The sequence below is a fragment of the Pristis pectinata genome, chromosome 11 (assembly GCF_009764475.1).
Source record: "Pristis pectinata isolate sPriPec2 chromosome 11, sPriPec2.1.pri, whole genome shotgun sequence".
NCBI lineage: Eukaryota > Metazoa > Chordata > Chondrichthyes > Rhinopristiformes > Pristidae > Pristis > Pristis pectinata.
In genome coordinates this window covers 51,080,271-51,097,491 of record NC_067415.1, presented here as the reverse complement: position 1 = coordinate 51,097,491, position 17,221 = coordinate 51,080,271, and the positions used below count along the sequence as shown (strand labels likewise).

General features: G+C 38.5%; 1 protein-coding gene across 1 annotated transcript in view; it reads right to left on the bottom strand.

Moving 5' to 3' along the window:
* cep126 (centrosomal protein 126) overlaps positions 1-2,055 on the bottom strand; it is a 62,561-nt gene extending 60,506 nt beyond the window's left edge. Inside the window, exon 1 of the mRNA XM_052026567.1 lies at positions 1,745-2,055. Within this exon, the coding sequence (XP_051882527.1) occupies positions 1,745-1,773 (29 nt within the window). The 5' untranslated portion in view covers positions 1,774-2,055. The remainder of the gene's footprint in view (positions 1-1,744) is intronic.
* Positions 2,056-17,221: the final 15,166 nt, after the last annotated feature.

Sequence of the window (17,221 nt, the reverse complement as noted above, 5' to 3'; positions counted from 1 at the left end):
CACAGACCCTCTGGATTGACATTCTCAAATTTGGCTGTCCTTAGAAAATCTCCTCTATTTCATGTCTGCTACATGATGACAAGCAAGTCATGATTCTAACAAATGGGTCTACCGCAGGCCTAGTCACAGTGTGAATTGGGGTGCAGAGCTGTTGCTCAAACCTCTTCTCAATCTTTCTCACTGCGATATTTGCACTTCACATCCAACAAGTTCCTGATGGAATGGAATAAATCTACAAATGAATGCAAAACCATTTAACCTGTTGCCTCCACTCCAGACCAAGGTCCCTTCAACTTCATTCACTAAGCTGCAACACACAGACAATCCTTGTGTACGTGCACCTCAAAGGCCAAAATTCATGTCCTCATTGGCTCATTCTCTGAGACATATGAGATAGTACACTAAACATCTGCAAAACAAAGGTCCTCTAGTAATTTGCCCCTGCTACATGGCACTACACCCTGATAAAAAGGATCCATAACAAACCCTGAAAACAGGATCTCAGGAGTCACCTCACAGCAAAGTCAAATATCAATAATGAAATTCATCTCCAGAGTACCAAGAAAAGCCCTTGGCCATCTGAAGAAAAGAGTGTTTGAGGGTCAAGACCTCAAAGTTGTAGTCTAGTGGACCACAGCAATCTCCATCCTACTGCATACTTCAGAGTCATGGACTATATAGAGCAGGTACCTTAAAGCATTGGAGAGCTACCATCAACACTGCCTCTGTAAATTTCACTGGCAGGATAAGCAAACCATTATCAGCATCCTTTTCTGGGTCAATGTCCCCAATATCTAGGCTCTAATTACATTCAGCTATCTTTGATGGGTTGGCTATATGGTTCACATATCCAATACTAGGCCCCCAAAATATAGCTCCATCATTAGAAGAGGTAATCCTTCATAAATATTCTCAAAGCTCCTTGGGAACAAAAATTAACAACTTAATTGACTTGTGAAAATCCCAGATTTGCAACAAAACAAAATGGAGAACCAGCATCTGGGATGGTTGGGATCTTTGATTCTCTTCATCAGGAGCATGTGGAAGTCCAGCAAGAGTAGAAGGTATGCACCGTCTTCCATGCTATGTTAAGTACCTCCTGATCCACCTGCAACAGTTTATAGGATCCTACATTAGCCTATCAACTACATCAAACCCCACAAAATTACACGTACTTGGAAATTGTCTCTGAAAGTACAAATTCTTTCTGGTTTTGGAAAAAAAAGAAACTTCGAGCATTATGTTCTGGCTGTGCCTCCACGGATAGAGAATAGTATAAAAAGAGCATCTGACTCTGTAACAATTTAAATTAAGTACTATAACTTTCAGGAAAAGTTTCTATTTAAGTTTTCGGATTCTGAAGTTAAAAATTGGTTATTCATTAAAAAGTGAGATGATCGCCTGTCAGAAAAAAATAGAAAGGCGGAATATGGGAGATTTTATATTTAGGCTTGAGTTAATTAGTCTGCATATAAATTTGGCAGCAATATCTCTTCGGCCAAATGGCTCAAATACAGCTTAATTTGTCGATCGTACCCACAGAGATAACTTCGTGTTGTTTTACTTTTAAGAAAATGTGCATTAAACAGCAAATTCACGGAGTGATTGGAGGTGGAACAATCGTATGAGTCATCTCGGATTACAAATTCTCACTAATTCAACTGAGCAGCACAATGAAGTTACCGGGATAAAATTGTTACCATATCTTCCCCTACTTTGCTCCAGCTCTGTAACAAAAGGATACGAGTAAGAAGCGGTTCTTTGCATCTGCATCCTGAGGCTGGCCTCAGCCTGGTCTGAAATTTCCCTCCACCTCAGTCTGTCGTCGGCTGAGCAGTGCCCTCCATCCGGGCCGGGGACCTCTCGGGACACCGCGGCGATACCAACACCATTTTGGACAACGCTCGATTCGGATTGGGTGCTACGGAAATTTGCACTTGCAATCCACTTCCTCACATGCCATCAATGATAAAACTCTGCAGGAAATGCTTTGAAACCCGAAGCATTCTCCGGGACAACCTCGGCCTCGCCATCTTAACAACTAGAGACGCGGCTTCCCTAGCAACGGCTATAGTCATGGCGATGCTGGACGTGGGAGAGTCTGCGCACTGAGCGCAGCCGGCGTGAGGGAGTCTGCGCACTGAGCGCGACCGGCATATGGTAGGATTTGCTCGCTAGGAAATGTTAACGATAAAAAAATCTTAATTTTAGGTTTTTGATTCAGATACTGATTTGGCACATTGGATAAGGTAAGGAAGGAAATGAGTAAGAAACGTTTCGTTGCATTTTTTTTCTCTCTGTCTGCCCTGTGATCTCTTCCCATGATAAAACTTGGAACTGTATCAGGAGTCTTGTGGCTATCTGTTTCAGGAGTCTGGTGTCGAGCATGTGAGTGATGTGGTTGTCTCGACATAGATAGCTTTCTGTAACTTAGGCCTCAATACTGGGGATAATGGCCTGGGAGACGACATTGATGTTGGTTTGCTTGTTTTTCCAGTGTATTTGGAGGAGTTTGTGCATACAGTGTTGTTAGTATTTTTCCAGTGCCTTGAGATGTCTGCTGTAGGTAGTCCAGATCTCAGATACATACAAGGAGGCAGGGATCACTGATGTCTGGAAGATCCTGAGTCTTGTTCGAGGTTTGAGGACTTGAGTTTCAAATAGTCTTTTCCTGAATTGAGTGAAGAGACTGTGCTGGCATGTTAAAATAGTGGTGAATTTCATCAGTGATACCTGCCTTTGCTGAGAACTAGCTCCCAAGAGATGGGAACTAATACACATTTTCCAGGCTCTTGCTGAGAATCGTTATTGTGAAGACGTGGTGTGGTGTAGCAGTGTGAACTGGTAGGGACCTTTTGTCTTACAGTTGTTGAGTGTAAAGCCCATCCTCACATATGCTTCAGTGAAAGTGTTGATGATGGTTTGGAGCTTGACCTCTAACAAAGCATCATCTATATACTGGAGTTCAACTAGAGAGCTTTGGGTAACCTTGTTCTGGAGCATGGTCACAATAGGTTGAACAGTTTCCCAATCATTCTGAGGAATAGCTCCACTCCCTTGGGAACTTTGATAGAGGTGAGATGCAGCATTTCCACAAGAAAGATGTTTAAAAATGTTGGAGCAATGATACAATCATGTTTGAGACCTGTCTTCACTGAGAACGATTCTGTTTTAGATTTGTTAGTTAATATGATGATTTGCATACCATCATAGAGCAAACATAAGATAGAGAACAATTTCTGTGGGTAACTCTATTTGAGGTGACAGTCCCTCCCCGTTGATGGAGTCAAAGACTTTCATGAGGTTAAAAAAAGCCATGTATAGTGGCTGGTGCTGCTCCCTCCATTCTTCTTGCAATTATTGCGTGGTGAAGATCCTGTCTATTGTACCTCTCGATGGATGGAATCAACGCTATAATTCAGAGAGCTTCTATTTGGCTACTGGGAGAAAGTAGTTGGGAAGGACCCTGGTGATGCCGTGCCTTGTGGCAGACCACTGGAAAACTCCTCTGTAGTAATCACCGTTAAATATTTCCTTTTTTGAAGATGGTCATCATTACATTATCTCTGATGACTCTGGAAAAGCCTCTTCTTCCCAGATGTGGGCACTGGGGCAAAGGGGCCCCGAGATGACTGGAGACCAGGCTGCATAGGAATCAGCGCTGATGTATATGCAGTCCTTTGTTTCTCTAGTAGTACTGCTCCACTGCGAAGTCTCTTCAAGGATACCCACTTTGAAGAAGTTTTCTTCCAGCATCTGCAGTCCTTTGTTTCTCTCTGATGCATTGGTAGGTACATATGTAGGATCTGGCCATTGTGTGCACACTTGCTGGCACACACCCATGGTGTCCTTGCCTACTTTCTCCCTCTTGCCCATGCTCCCATTTGTGCTTCTGTTGGCAAGTTCCAAGTCCCTGGCTCCAGTCATGCATCTAATCACTTCAATCCTCCGTTTCATCCAAACACTTGATATCAACAGTTCCCAACTGCATTTGCATACTTGACTACATTGGTTCCTGGTTTCATCTGCATACTTGACCATAGAGTTCCCAACAGTGGTTGTATATTTAACCACCCCAATCCCTACCACACCAAACTCTGCAACATCTAGTTCCGACCATACACTTAACCACACTGGTCCCCAGCTCAGATGCAAACTTAATCACACCTGTCCCCGATTTCGGCTTTACACCATACAGAGAAATATCCCTCAGTTGTATCACTCAAAAACATTACAGGCTGTCCCTAGGTTACGAACACCTGACTTAAGGACAGCCCTACATACAAACAAGCTCCCATAATATTATTACATTCAAAAGTCCAACGTACATACCCTATGAATGGCAGAACCAGTTTCCTCTCTCTATTCACTTTTAGTAACTGTTCTTTCTTATTGGTCCTGTGTGCTTTTGACGCAATTTATTACAATGCCATGGAGGTATGGTTACCATAGGTGATTTTTGTGTATTTTGACTTGGCGACAAAATCAACGTGGGGATGGTCTGTATTCGGTTATTATCAGAGAGGAAGTATAAATAAAGGAACACAAGGTTAGTGCTGTTTGGAAATGCCCAGCATATCAGGTAGTGTCAGTGGAGAGTGAGAAGCTGAATTAATATTACTGGTGGATTTCCTGCAGCACAACTGGCCAGTTCAGATACAGAGAATGCGAGTTATCCGAAATTGTTGAATTCAATATTGAGTTGCAAAGGCTACAACATGCTGAGACTGTTCCTCGAGCTTATGTTGGACCTTATTGGAACAATGCAAGATGTCTAAAACAGACAGCTCATGGTGGAAGTAGACAGATAATTAAGATAACAGACATCTGGAAGCTCAGTCACCCCTGTGGAGTGAACAAAAATGCAGTGCAAAGTGGTGCCCCAATCTGCATTACATTTCTCCAGTACAGATGTTATGGATTAGGTTACTATTTGGTGAATGTCCCTTTAAGGCATAGTACAGTAGTGTGTGTGTGTGTGTGTGTGTGTGTGTGGTATCATTACAACAACAACAGGAGATAACGACCTTCTGACGTTTTGGTTCAGTCAGAGAAAAGACAGAGAGGGAGAGACACACACTGCCTGCTGGTCTCTGTATCGATGGATGAAAAACAATAACTGTGTCTGTCACTACAACCCATGTATGGATTTTTGGAATAATTCAGTGGAGTCCACTTTGTCGTTAACCTGTAGAAGGAAACAGGTATTTCTGTGGACGGCCATGTCTGGAATGCCTTTGGGGTGGCAGATACTTACGAACAAAGCAGTGGAGATCTTCAGTGACTGAGGTGTCGTATGGGTTCCATCGTGGAACATTTGGATTTCGTAACTTCTCTCTATTTTCTCTCTACATTTTCTCTTCAGTCAACGGTGGTTTTGCAAAAGCCTTTGCTCACGTTTTACCTTCTGGCTTGCTGAACTGAACTTTGAGAACTATTCCTGGACTTGGAGTTTGAGAATTTGCCACACATACATTTTGAGTTTAGTTTTGGGGGCTAATGTTTAATATCTAACGTTTTTATTTCTAACATTCTAACATTTTTACTTTTATTTTTCTTATTATCGTAAGTAGTTATTAATAAAATAGTTTCTAACACTTATACATGACTTGGTGTGTTTCTTTTGTTGCTGGTTCGTAACACAGAGAAGACCACACATGAATACTGAATGCAATACATCAGAAGAAGAGCAAATGAATTGCTGCTTGACCTAAAAGAACTATTTGAATCCCTGGATGTTGGGAAGGGACGAAGTAAAAGAAGTGCTACGTTTCCTGTGGTTGCATGGGAAAGTACCGTGAGAAGGGAAGTAGCTGAGAAGATGGAAGGACAGACTAGGGAATCATCAAAAGAATAGTCCTTTAAGTATGCTGCAAGTAGAGGGGAAGGTGTGTCTGGTGGTGGAATCTTTTGAAGGTGGTAAAAATTGCATAGGATGATCTGTAGAATGCAGAAGCTGGAGGGGAAGAGAGGGTGAGGGTAGACATATAAGGGAAAATAAATATCAACTATGTTAGGGGCAAAAGGAAGACATCTCAGAGGCACCTGTGTGTGCTTTGTGCATTATCCCTTAGTTCATGTGGGTTTCCCAGGTGCTCCAGTTTCCTCCTACATCCCACTGACCATCTGGTTTGTAAGATAATTAGCTACTGTAAGGTCATGGGAGTTACAAGGAAAGCAGTGGGAGATGGGATTGCTCTGAAAGCCAGTGGTCACAATAGGCCCATTGGCCTCTTTTTAAGAAAACACGAGGATCTGAAAATAAAAAAAAACAGGTAATGCTGGAAATAGATCAGGCAGCATTAGTTGATAGAAAAACAGAGTTCGTGTCTCAGGTCAATGACCCCAGTCTCCAGCATGATACTGTGGAAATGGGAGTGTGTATTGGATTTGGAAGCATCCCAAGTTTCAGAGTGATAAAAGGGAAGGGGAAGAAATGATTGAGCACCTAGAGGAAACTACCATGATTTACCTCCAATTATTTCTTCCTCTCTCCTTCCCTTTCACTATTCTAAACTTGGATGCTCTGGTTCACTCTTCTAGACCTCTTTGTGATTTTTATAAATGACTTGGATAAGGATGTGGAAGGGTGGGTTAGTAAGTTTGCTGATGATACAAAGGTTGGTGGTGTTGCGGATAGTGTAGAAGGTTGCTGTAGATTACAACAGGACATTGATAGAATGCAGAGCTGGGCAGAGAAGTGGCAGGTGGAGTTCAACCCGGATAAGTGTGAAGTGATACTCTTCGGGAGATCGAATTCGAAGGCAGAATACAAGGCTAATGGCAGGACTCTTAGCAGTGTGGAGGAACAGAGAGATCTTGGGGTCCATGTCCGTAGATCCCCAAGGTTGCCACGCAGGTCAATAGGGCTGTTGGGAAGGCGTATGGAGTGCTGGCCTTCATTAGTCAGGGTATTGAGCTCAAGAGCCGTGAGGTGATGTTGCAGCTCTATAGAACTCTGGTCAGACCACACTTGGAGTATTGTGTTCAGTTCTGGTCACCTCATTATAGGAAGGATGTAGAAGCTTTAGAGAGGGTGCAGAGGAGATTTATCAGGATGTTGCCTGGATTAGAGAGCATGTCTTATAAGGATAGGTTGAGCGAGCTCGCGCTTTTCTCTTTGGAGTGAAGGAGGATGAGAGGTGACTTGATAGAAGTGTACAAGATGATAAGTGGCATAGATCGAGTGGACAGTCAGAGACTTTTTCCCAGTACGACAATGGCTAACACGAGGGGACATAATTTTAAGGTGATTGGAGGAAGGTATAAGGGGGATGTCAGAGGTAAGTTTTTTTTACACAGAGAGTGGTGAATGCGTGGAATGCACTGCCTGCAGAGATTGTGGGGGCAAATACATGTGTCTGTGTGGGTTTCCTCCCACTTTCCAAAGATGTACAGGTTAGGAAGTTGTGGGCATGCTATATTGGTGCCGGAAGCATGGCAACACTTGCAGGCTGGCCCCAGAACACTCTAGGCAAAAAAAGATTTGTTTCATTGTGTGTTTCGATGTACATGTGACTAAAAGATATCTTATTTAAGACATTCTTAGATAGACACATGAACAATAGAAAAATAGGGGGCTATGTGGGAGGGAAGGGTTAAATAGATCTTATAGCAGGATAAAATGTCAGCACAATATTGTGGGCTGAAGGGACTGTACTGTGCTATAGTGTTCTATGTTATGTTCAATGCACTATCCCCTTTCCACAGCACCACTCCTGGCTTATGTTCTTTCAGGTCCTTTCCTCTTTCAAGTACCCACTCTTTCTATACAAATTAGCCTTTTGCATTTTCCATTATACTGTATTCACTGCTCAAATTGGATACTACGCTAAGTGGGCACCTCTGTTCTGCCACAAGTGTGACCCTGAATTTCCAAGTCCCATCCAATCTGGCCGCTCTGTCTTCAGCCGCTTGCACTATTCCTACAAAGCTGAAGCAACAGCATCTTGCCTTCTGACTAGGCACATTAGTCTTCTGGATTCAATTAGTATTTTGCATAGTTTTATTTCAGATTTCGAGGCACCCCTTTGGTCATTTCAGATAATTATTTTGCATGTATACTTCATCTGGACTTTTGTTCCAATGCACTATTATTTCATGTAATTGAATCTCTTCTGCCTTCCACCTTTCCTTTGGCCTACCTTTTTTTTATTCCCTTATTCCCTTCCTCCCCCCTCCCCCTTCTCTGCATCCTAATATCTGCTCATATCTAACTATCCACAGTTTGGTGAAAAGTTACTGATGTGGAACATTAGCTCTGTTCAACAGATCCACCTGACATTAGTATATTAAGCACTTTCTGTTTTCAATATTAAAGAATGAAGCTGGTCATTATCACAGTGCTGGCTTTTGGGAAAATTGGCTGCCATGTTTCCAATGTAATACTTTTGAAGTACAGTAATTAACTGCAAAATACTTCATGACATCCCGAGTTGTGAAAAATTATATAAATGCGATTTTTTTTTTTTACTATTTTATAATTGTATATCATCTTGATCAGGCCTGCCATTTTTGCAAGTCCTGAAATGAAGTTCTGTACAATTAACAATGTACATTTGCAGTTGCATAAACAAACAAAAACTTGATTGCACAAAAAGGTGCAAGCTTCAATTTTCAAAGTTGTTTAACTATGGGTAAGATGGTAAACAGGTTTCTAGTTCCATCATTCGGTGTAAATTTTTATTGACATATATAAAGCCCACATCCTGGATACAAGTCATTTTATTTGATCAGGCTTTTTGAAAAACATGTCGTGTAACAAATGAATGTACAAACTAAGTGTTTTCCTTCAGTTCAAAATAGTTGCAAAATAACAATACAACTGATTATAGATCATAAAGGACGTTAAATTACTGTACATTGTTACATTGTCCTTCATCATTGAAACCAGTCAAGGAAACATTATTGAATGTGTTTCTATGCCCAATTATCTATGATTTTAAACAGTAAATTCAGTAGTTGTTCCAGTGTTCTAAAAATATATAACTCTGAGTGGAAGAGGCAGCTCAGAAGTCTGAATATATTTTTATAAAGCACTTTATAATGCCATTATACACAAAATGAATAAAGTATTTGCTAAATATCTCTGATACAATTCTACCTCTAAAACTTTTCAAGTCTAACAGTACAATATGAAATATTCTTAGGTGGTTCATTTATAAAATGTTGCACTTAATGGAACTGCATACATAGTAGTGTATTAATTGGAGAGGTGTTAACAAAAATAGGTTACCAAAACCTAGTCAAGTAGTAATATAACATCTGTATTTATGCTCAAAATGTGGATGTGCAGAGTTGGGTTCCAAATAGACTACAAAAGTAAAAGTACGAAAGTACACAAAGAAATCACTAGTTCAAAGTATAAATATTGATTGACAATACTACAAGATTCAAATGCAAAAATATGTCTAAATCATACCTTTCAAATAAATGGTTCGGTCATGAAATAAATCACTGGAAATCCTGTTCTAGTCAACTTTGGCTCAGTTGGTAATTTCTTAGAACGTTGTGGGTTCAAGCCCCATTCTAGAGATTTCAGCACAAATATTTACAGCAATATTCAAATATTGTGATACCACGGTTTTGGACGAGATACTGAGGCTGTGTCTTCTCTTAAGTGATAATATCACTGGCACCACTTCAAAGGTCCAATATCTTGTTCCTCCATCAGAAGAAACTAAATGTTCATTATGGCTGATCTTTTACCTCAACATGTTTTATACTCTCATAATTGTTTCAACTGGTTAAGTAATATAATATGAGTAAGTGTAGGCCACTGAGCCCCTTGAGCCTGCTCCACCATTCAATAAGATTACATCTGATCTGATTGCAACCTCAAGTCCACATTCATGCCTGTCCTTCCTGTCCTTGGTAACAATTTACTTTTTGTGCCCCCCCCCCCCCCCCAAATGGATGATGTCCAATTTTTTTTGAACTGTGACTACTATTTCTAAATTATCACATACGAGGAAACAGTCTCTCCACACCAACCCAGTCAAGATTGCACAGGTTCTTGCACGGTTCAATCAAGTAACTTCACACTCGTTACTCTAGTGGATACAAACCCAGCCTGTGCAACCTTCATTCCGAAGATGGGTATCAGTTTCAGGTGACTCCACAAAAAGTGCTGGAGGAACTCAGCAGGTCAGGCAGCATCTGTGGAGGGAAATAAACAGTCGACGTTTCAGGTTGAGACCCTTCCTCCAGCACTTTGTCACTCCAGATTCCAGCATTTGCAGAATCTCTTGTGTCTCAGTTTCAGAAGACTCCTTTGATTTCTCAAAAAATTAAAGTTTCAACTCTAAAGGAACTACTGCCTATGCTAAAGTTATGTAGTAAAATTTTGGAATAGTTGTAAATAGGGTGTGTAATTACTATAGCTCATATTCTTGAAGTGTGACCAACAAAACATAGCAGAAATGGTAACATACTACATCAACAGCCTTATCACATCAATGCACTTCGTGTGCCAATTTTTGATTTTCAATAGCCTTGAAGTTATTTCAGATCAACAGGATTTGATGCTAAATTTATTCTATGAAAATTATATGAAAAGTTTATGACCCGAAGGACATAAAACACAAGATTTAGATATTTACTGAGAATTTATCACACTGGAAAAAATATACACTCAATGCTGTGTTATGTCTTTGATACATCTCAAGCATTTTAGAACCATTTTGAGGTGAGGTCACTGACATATAGAAACACTGCAGCCAATTTACTTTTGAATAGAAAATGCATATTCAGGACGATTTTGATGCGTTTGTTGAGGGAGGAATATGTATCTAGTAGTTTTGACTAGTACTTTGATATCTTTTGCAGTCACTAGGGCAGGCAGTCAGGACACTAATTTATAATCACATTAGAATGACAATGCAGCATAGGCTGTATTATCAATCTAGATTACATAGTTAAACAAACTAAGGCTTGAACTCTCACCCCCTCCCCCACCCCCAAGTGTACAGGATGCTACCAGCTGAAGCAAATTACCAGTTAAAACAAAATCAAATTCCTCTAAAACAAGTTTTATTTGTGATAAATATGAAATTGGCTTTGAATTTTTAAATATACTAAATAACATCTTGTAATTGAGTTACTCTCCAAAATTTCAATCAATTGCTCCAGGTTATAATTGTAGATTTGAAACCTTTTACGTGCATCAAGAATCCAAGTAATACAAAAATTACTAATTTTTCAGAGTTTATTTTATACTAAAATCAATATGCATGCATGCTTCTACCAACAAAGAATATCATTAATTCTTTGTTACTGAAATAATGTGGAATATTAAAGGGTACTGACAAATTAACTTATCATTTTTAACAGAGCAAACACCATATTTTATTTTTGATTATGTTTATTAATGTAGGATCTTTGGTAGCATACTTTAGGTTTATAGAAAAAATTAAAAGGGATAAATATTACAGAACATGTAACAAAAATTTGCTTTTCTCCATCTTTCTTGAAATATTACTACGAGAAATCCAAGATTTGTAGCTGTATGGTAATGTAATTTTGTATTCAAGAATGCAAAACTATATAAATTATAAAAGCTATTGCAAGGAATATAATTTACAGATCCAAAGCTAAGGCTATGAGATGAACAGAAGTATCTTTTGCACAGAGCACAGCTCCTATTTTATGTCAAAAAGTGTTATCAAATAAAGATTTTTGTTCTACTGGAAACTCTTAATTAAGAAAATCTTCCTTAAGAAGCCACCCAATGATAGTTATGTCATTGATAGTGAGACTGTGTAAGTCTGTAATCTGAACAGGATAACCCCAGAGATGACTTGAATAAACTCGAGATTTAGGAAAAAAAAATCAACATAAACATCTATATATCAATTAGTTTTGTTAATCTATAGAATAAACTTACAAAAATACAAATTTTGAAATAGTATTCTAAATACATTGGATTTCTTTCAGATAACATTTTGATAAAATATGAATAATTTGGAGCATGATGTGGTGCAACGTGCTTGGGAGGATTAAGTAACTTTGAACCAATGATTTCCAGTCTCCACCACTGGATCTGTTAAATTGATAGGAAGAAATCAGTTGCTATGATTAGTCAGGAGTTTTGCTATTCGTTTTTATACAACTAATGGAATGATCGATGATGTGGGAGATGGATGCTGATCTCTTTTTACATCTTACAAATTATTAAGTGCGAACTTGAAACTTTGTTTGGGTTGAGAGCCAAAACCAAGCGTATAACCTAAAGCATTAAGAAACATGATTGCCATGATGATTTGTAATGTTTTATTTATTATATCACATGACAATAACCCTTTAAGCATTTAGTCTCTGCCCATTTTACAATCAATTTAATTAATTCAAACACTTGACTCTGCTTGCTGAATTGGGGAAAAAGTTAATAGAAATACTGAGAGATAACAAAGATAGTGGGTATAATGCAAATAAAGGTGGTGGCAATAAGGCAGTTTTTAAACCAAGAGAAACAAAAATAGAATGTTGAGAGGATTTAGAAAATTTTATATAATTCAGGGAAAAGGTGGGCATTTTTTAAAAATACTGATCAAAACCTGGGAAGTAATAAAGATCATAAAGTATTAGCTAGTAGGTGAAGCAAAATGGGAGAAAAAAGCAACTGGTTTTTCAAAACCTTTAGATAAATCTCCAGAAATGATCTCCAATTTAAATGGTTCCATCCTACAAAAATGCATATGTTGATCCTAAAGTCATATGAGCTTGCTTAACTGTATGGAACAATGACTGAAGGAAGACTAACAGTATAACAAGGTTAGTATAGGATGCATAAGTGTGATCAACCTAAAAGTCTTAATATAGCTGGATTCTGAGACCTTAAGAACACTCAAAAATCAATATGAGTTGAAAAAAATCACCCACTGATAAACATACATTAATTGCATCGGAACCATGAAACTTGCTTCCTCAGTATCATCCAAAGGAAATTGCGAACAAGATAGCAAATTCTTCACATCCAAGAGAGGAACCATACAGAACGTTGATATGATCTGTGGTTTGCACTAAAGACACTGTTGTCAGAAAATATTGCATGGAGATATTTTATTTCTTCATAATGAGGGTATAGGAATTTGTGATTATGTGACATATTGTTTGGAAATTTGACAAGAAATAGGATCAGGATTCTGTGAGAAATTTGGGTGAGATGAAGGTGAAGTAGTGAAGAAAATAGGGAACAAAATTAAATCTATACGTTAAGATAAATTGTCTGATAAGCTTGTAAAATAATTGATTTGGAAGCAATCTCTGGGGCCCTGTGGTAGGGAGTAGGGGAGATTCTACTTGTTTAAATTTGAGGTTTGATAATTTCAAATTCTTGAGTAGTAGGTCTGCATGAATAGGAGGTTACAAAGAATTTCAGTAGTCTTAGAAAACATTGTGTAAAGAGCTGCTGCACCAGCAATGTAAATATATCTTTAATAGATTCCACATTCCATATGCTCTTAAATAGAGAGATGCATGTCCCAAATTTGAGCTCTCGAAGTCAAGCATAACATGGGAATTTCCCTGCACTTTGCAGAAAACTCAAGAGTAGCAATGAATCATTTTCCATTATGGCAGTGGTTTAATAGCTGACAACTCCAAATAGAAAATAGGAAATGCCCAAACCTTAATGTTTCAAATAAACAAAGTCACTTAAAACATCCAATTATTATGTTTATTGCTTTTTATTGTTATGAACTGTATTTATCTGTTAGACTGCTATTCCTTATAATGCAAGACTGGAAAAAAAAACTATGCAGGGGATAAACATTAAATTAACAGGCAAGTCATATCTATTGAAAAAAATCAATACTGTTTAAATATATATATTTAAATAATTCATTTTATTGGCCTCAGTATTTTGATTTGGTTTCATAATTACTGGTGCATTAACCAAGAAATCTGGGAATAGAATAAATACAGAAAATGCTAGAAATACTCAGCACGTCAAGCCGCATCTATGGGAAGAGAAACAGAGCTAACGCTTCAGGTCAAAGATCTTTTGTCAGAACTTGGAAGGAGACAAAAGAAGTTTATTAAAGTGCAGGGAGGGGGATGTCTCCAACAGGATAAAATGGGGGCAACTGTAGGAATAAGCAGTAAACAATGTAATATGGTCATGAGTGAATGGGAGTAGTTAGAGAGCATGAACATAGACAACAGAACATAAACAAGAATGTAGAAGTTACAAAATGCAGAGAAGGAAGACATGTTTGGCAGGTCAGACTGGGCATATGCTCCACTCCCTGAGGGGGAAAAAAAGACAAGCTTAGCCAATATCACAGATAGAAGACTTGATACAGACAGAAATCAAGTTACCAGAAGTTGCAGAATTCAATATTAAGTACAAAAGGCTGCAATGTGCCCAGACAGATGAGGTTCTGTTCCTCCAGCTTGCATTGGGAGGCCTCAGTGTAAAAGTACAGGAGATAACAGACCAATAGGTCAGAGTGGGACTGGGATGGAGAATCCAAATGGCAGGCAGTAGGAAGGTCAGACTGAACATAGGTGATGCCGTGTGATTTTCACAAGCCTGAGAATTGGCTCCAATGAAACTGAAAGATTTCAAGATACCTAACAAATGAAAAATAATTACTATTTTTAGGGCAAATCATTCAAAGAAAAACTACCATTTCAGTACTTTGGGATGGATCTTCTCCTACAAGGAGAGATTATGGAGACTGGTCCTATATTCTCTAGTTTAGAAGAATGAGAGGTGATTGCATTGAAAAATGATTTTTTAAAATGATAAACAATAGGCTACATGCAGGGATGTTACCCTGGCTGTAGTATCTAGAAGCAGAAGTTACGGTTTCAGAATAAGGTGTTCAACCATTCGCAACTGAGATGAGGAATTTCTTGACCCAGAGCAAAATGAATCTTTGGAATTCTCTACCCATGAGGGCTATGGAGCATATTCAAGATAAGAGATTGATAGATTTTAAAGGGAGAAGGAAATTATGGAATTAATGCAGAAAAGCGGCGCTGAAGTAAAAAACATAATCTTGTTGAACGATGGTGCAAGCAGAAGGTCTCTTTGGGCAACTCCAGTTTCAATTTCTTACACTTATATTCTAAGAGGTCATTGAGTGTCAGAAACCTAACTGTGCTGTATAATCTCACAAATACAAAGACAGACAATCCAACTCATCTAATTCAATTGAACACTACCCATTTCAATCCATAGGCAACATTCTGCACAAATACTTCTTTACCACCCACTGCACCTCCTCCATGTTCACTCATATCATTAAGAACTTTGGAATATCTTTACTATCCACTCTCCAGTCTATTTTTTCCTTTATATCTTGTGCACTATTTAATAAAGTACATAATGTTCCCTATATGATATGCAATCTTATTTCCAATCAAACCAAATTATGCATTCTTTTGAAGAACAAGGCAGCAGTGGTTTTATAAAATGTGATTGACACCTTTTTTACTATGCAAGCAAAGGCAATTCCTCCGATGTCTAATCTACTTTAAGGCAAGCTAATTTTAAAACCATGGCCTCAGGCTCTTCATGGTCAAACATCAGTAAGATACATTGAATGTATCAGGGAAAAAACCCTCCTTGAAGAAATATGCTTTGAATCAGAAGGCATAATCTGAATTTTAAATACATGCAATAGATTATTCATCATACTGCAGTATGTGAAGTTTGAGTTAAGAGGAACCGAAGCTGAAATCTCACCAACCACTGTCCTCCACCAATGCATTTCTTGGATTCTTTCACACCAAAAAAGATTATTAAAATTGCATACAAGATCCCTGGCCTTAAAAATAGGCATAGAGTTCAAGAACAGAGAAGTTATGCCAAATTTTATAAATTGCTAGTTAAGCCTCAGAGGGACGAATATCTAATTTTAGGATATTATTGTTTAGGAAAGGCTATAAGAACACCAGAGATGAGAGGCTTAAGTTATATGGACAAACCAAAAGGACTGTGAATGTTATACTTAAAACCAGGGTGCTCAAAATTAAGGGCTTTTAGAGAATAAGGATAAACGATTGCCCATGGTTAGAAGATCAGTAACCAAAGATTTCAGGTAATTAACAAAAGAACCAATAGGAAAATTAGTCAATTTAAAACAAAAATAAGTTATGACAATCCACATGTAACAGCACTGGAGGTTGATTTAATAATCGCTTTAAAACATGAAAAGGAAAACATATGCATAACTAGAGAAAACTGGGAATGAGATTAAATTCAACATCTCTTTCAAAGATCACATTAGGCCTATATCTGCCTTCTGCAATTTGAAGAAAAAGTCAACATAATTTTTATACTGAAAACATTTGCAAATTTGTTAACTGATATTGTTACTTCGCAAGATCCCACTGCACTTTGAAACTTACCAGCCTGATATTCCCTACCTACATGTTTGTGCAAGAACGTACAATCTCAAGAGTCATAATATTCAGCCAGTTTTGGAGTCTGCGGCAAAAATGAATCATGCCAGCTGTTCACTGCATTGCACTTGGTATTTACCTTCAGTGGGCTTTAGCAGAGGAAACTAAGCTAAGAAGAATTACATCAGAGACTTGAGTGAACAGGGCTAGTAATGGTTTGATGTCTTAACAGATCAGAAATCTTAACGAAGGACGAACTGAAACAGAATGTGACAGCTAGAACTCACTGGCACAAGAGGGGCAGTAAGTACTGGGATTTGAGGAAAATGTACTCATTTCCTTTATGTGCTGTCTTTTTAAAAAATCTCCCAAGAACCAAGGTCCAAAAGGAGAGAACAAACATGTTCAGAGGCAGAGAAGTGGTTTGATGGTAATTAAGATTTATGCCTTTGAAAATCTACTTATTCATGAATGACAAGCATACCCTTTCCTGGTGTGTTCCATGGATTTTCCTATCCAAGTACTGTAAATTCATAGAACCATACAACATAGAAACAGGTTCTATGGCCCAATGTCCAAACTGACCCTCAAACACCCATTTATACTATTTTATTCTACCCTCATTCTCATCAATTCCCCCCTGAGATTTTACCACTCACCTACACACTAGGGGCAATTTACAGCAGCTAATCTACAACAACCTGCGTGGATTTGGGATGTGGGAGGAAACCAGTGTATGTGGAGGAAATCCATGCTGTTAGAGGGAAAATGTGTAAACTCCACACAGACAGCACAGGAGTTCAGAACTGAACACAGGTTGCTGGATTTGTACAGCAGTAATTCTACTTGTTGCATCACTGTACTGTCA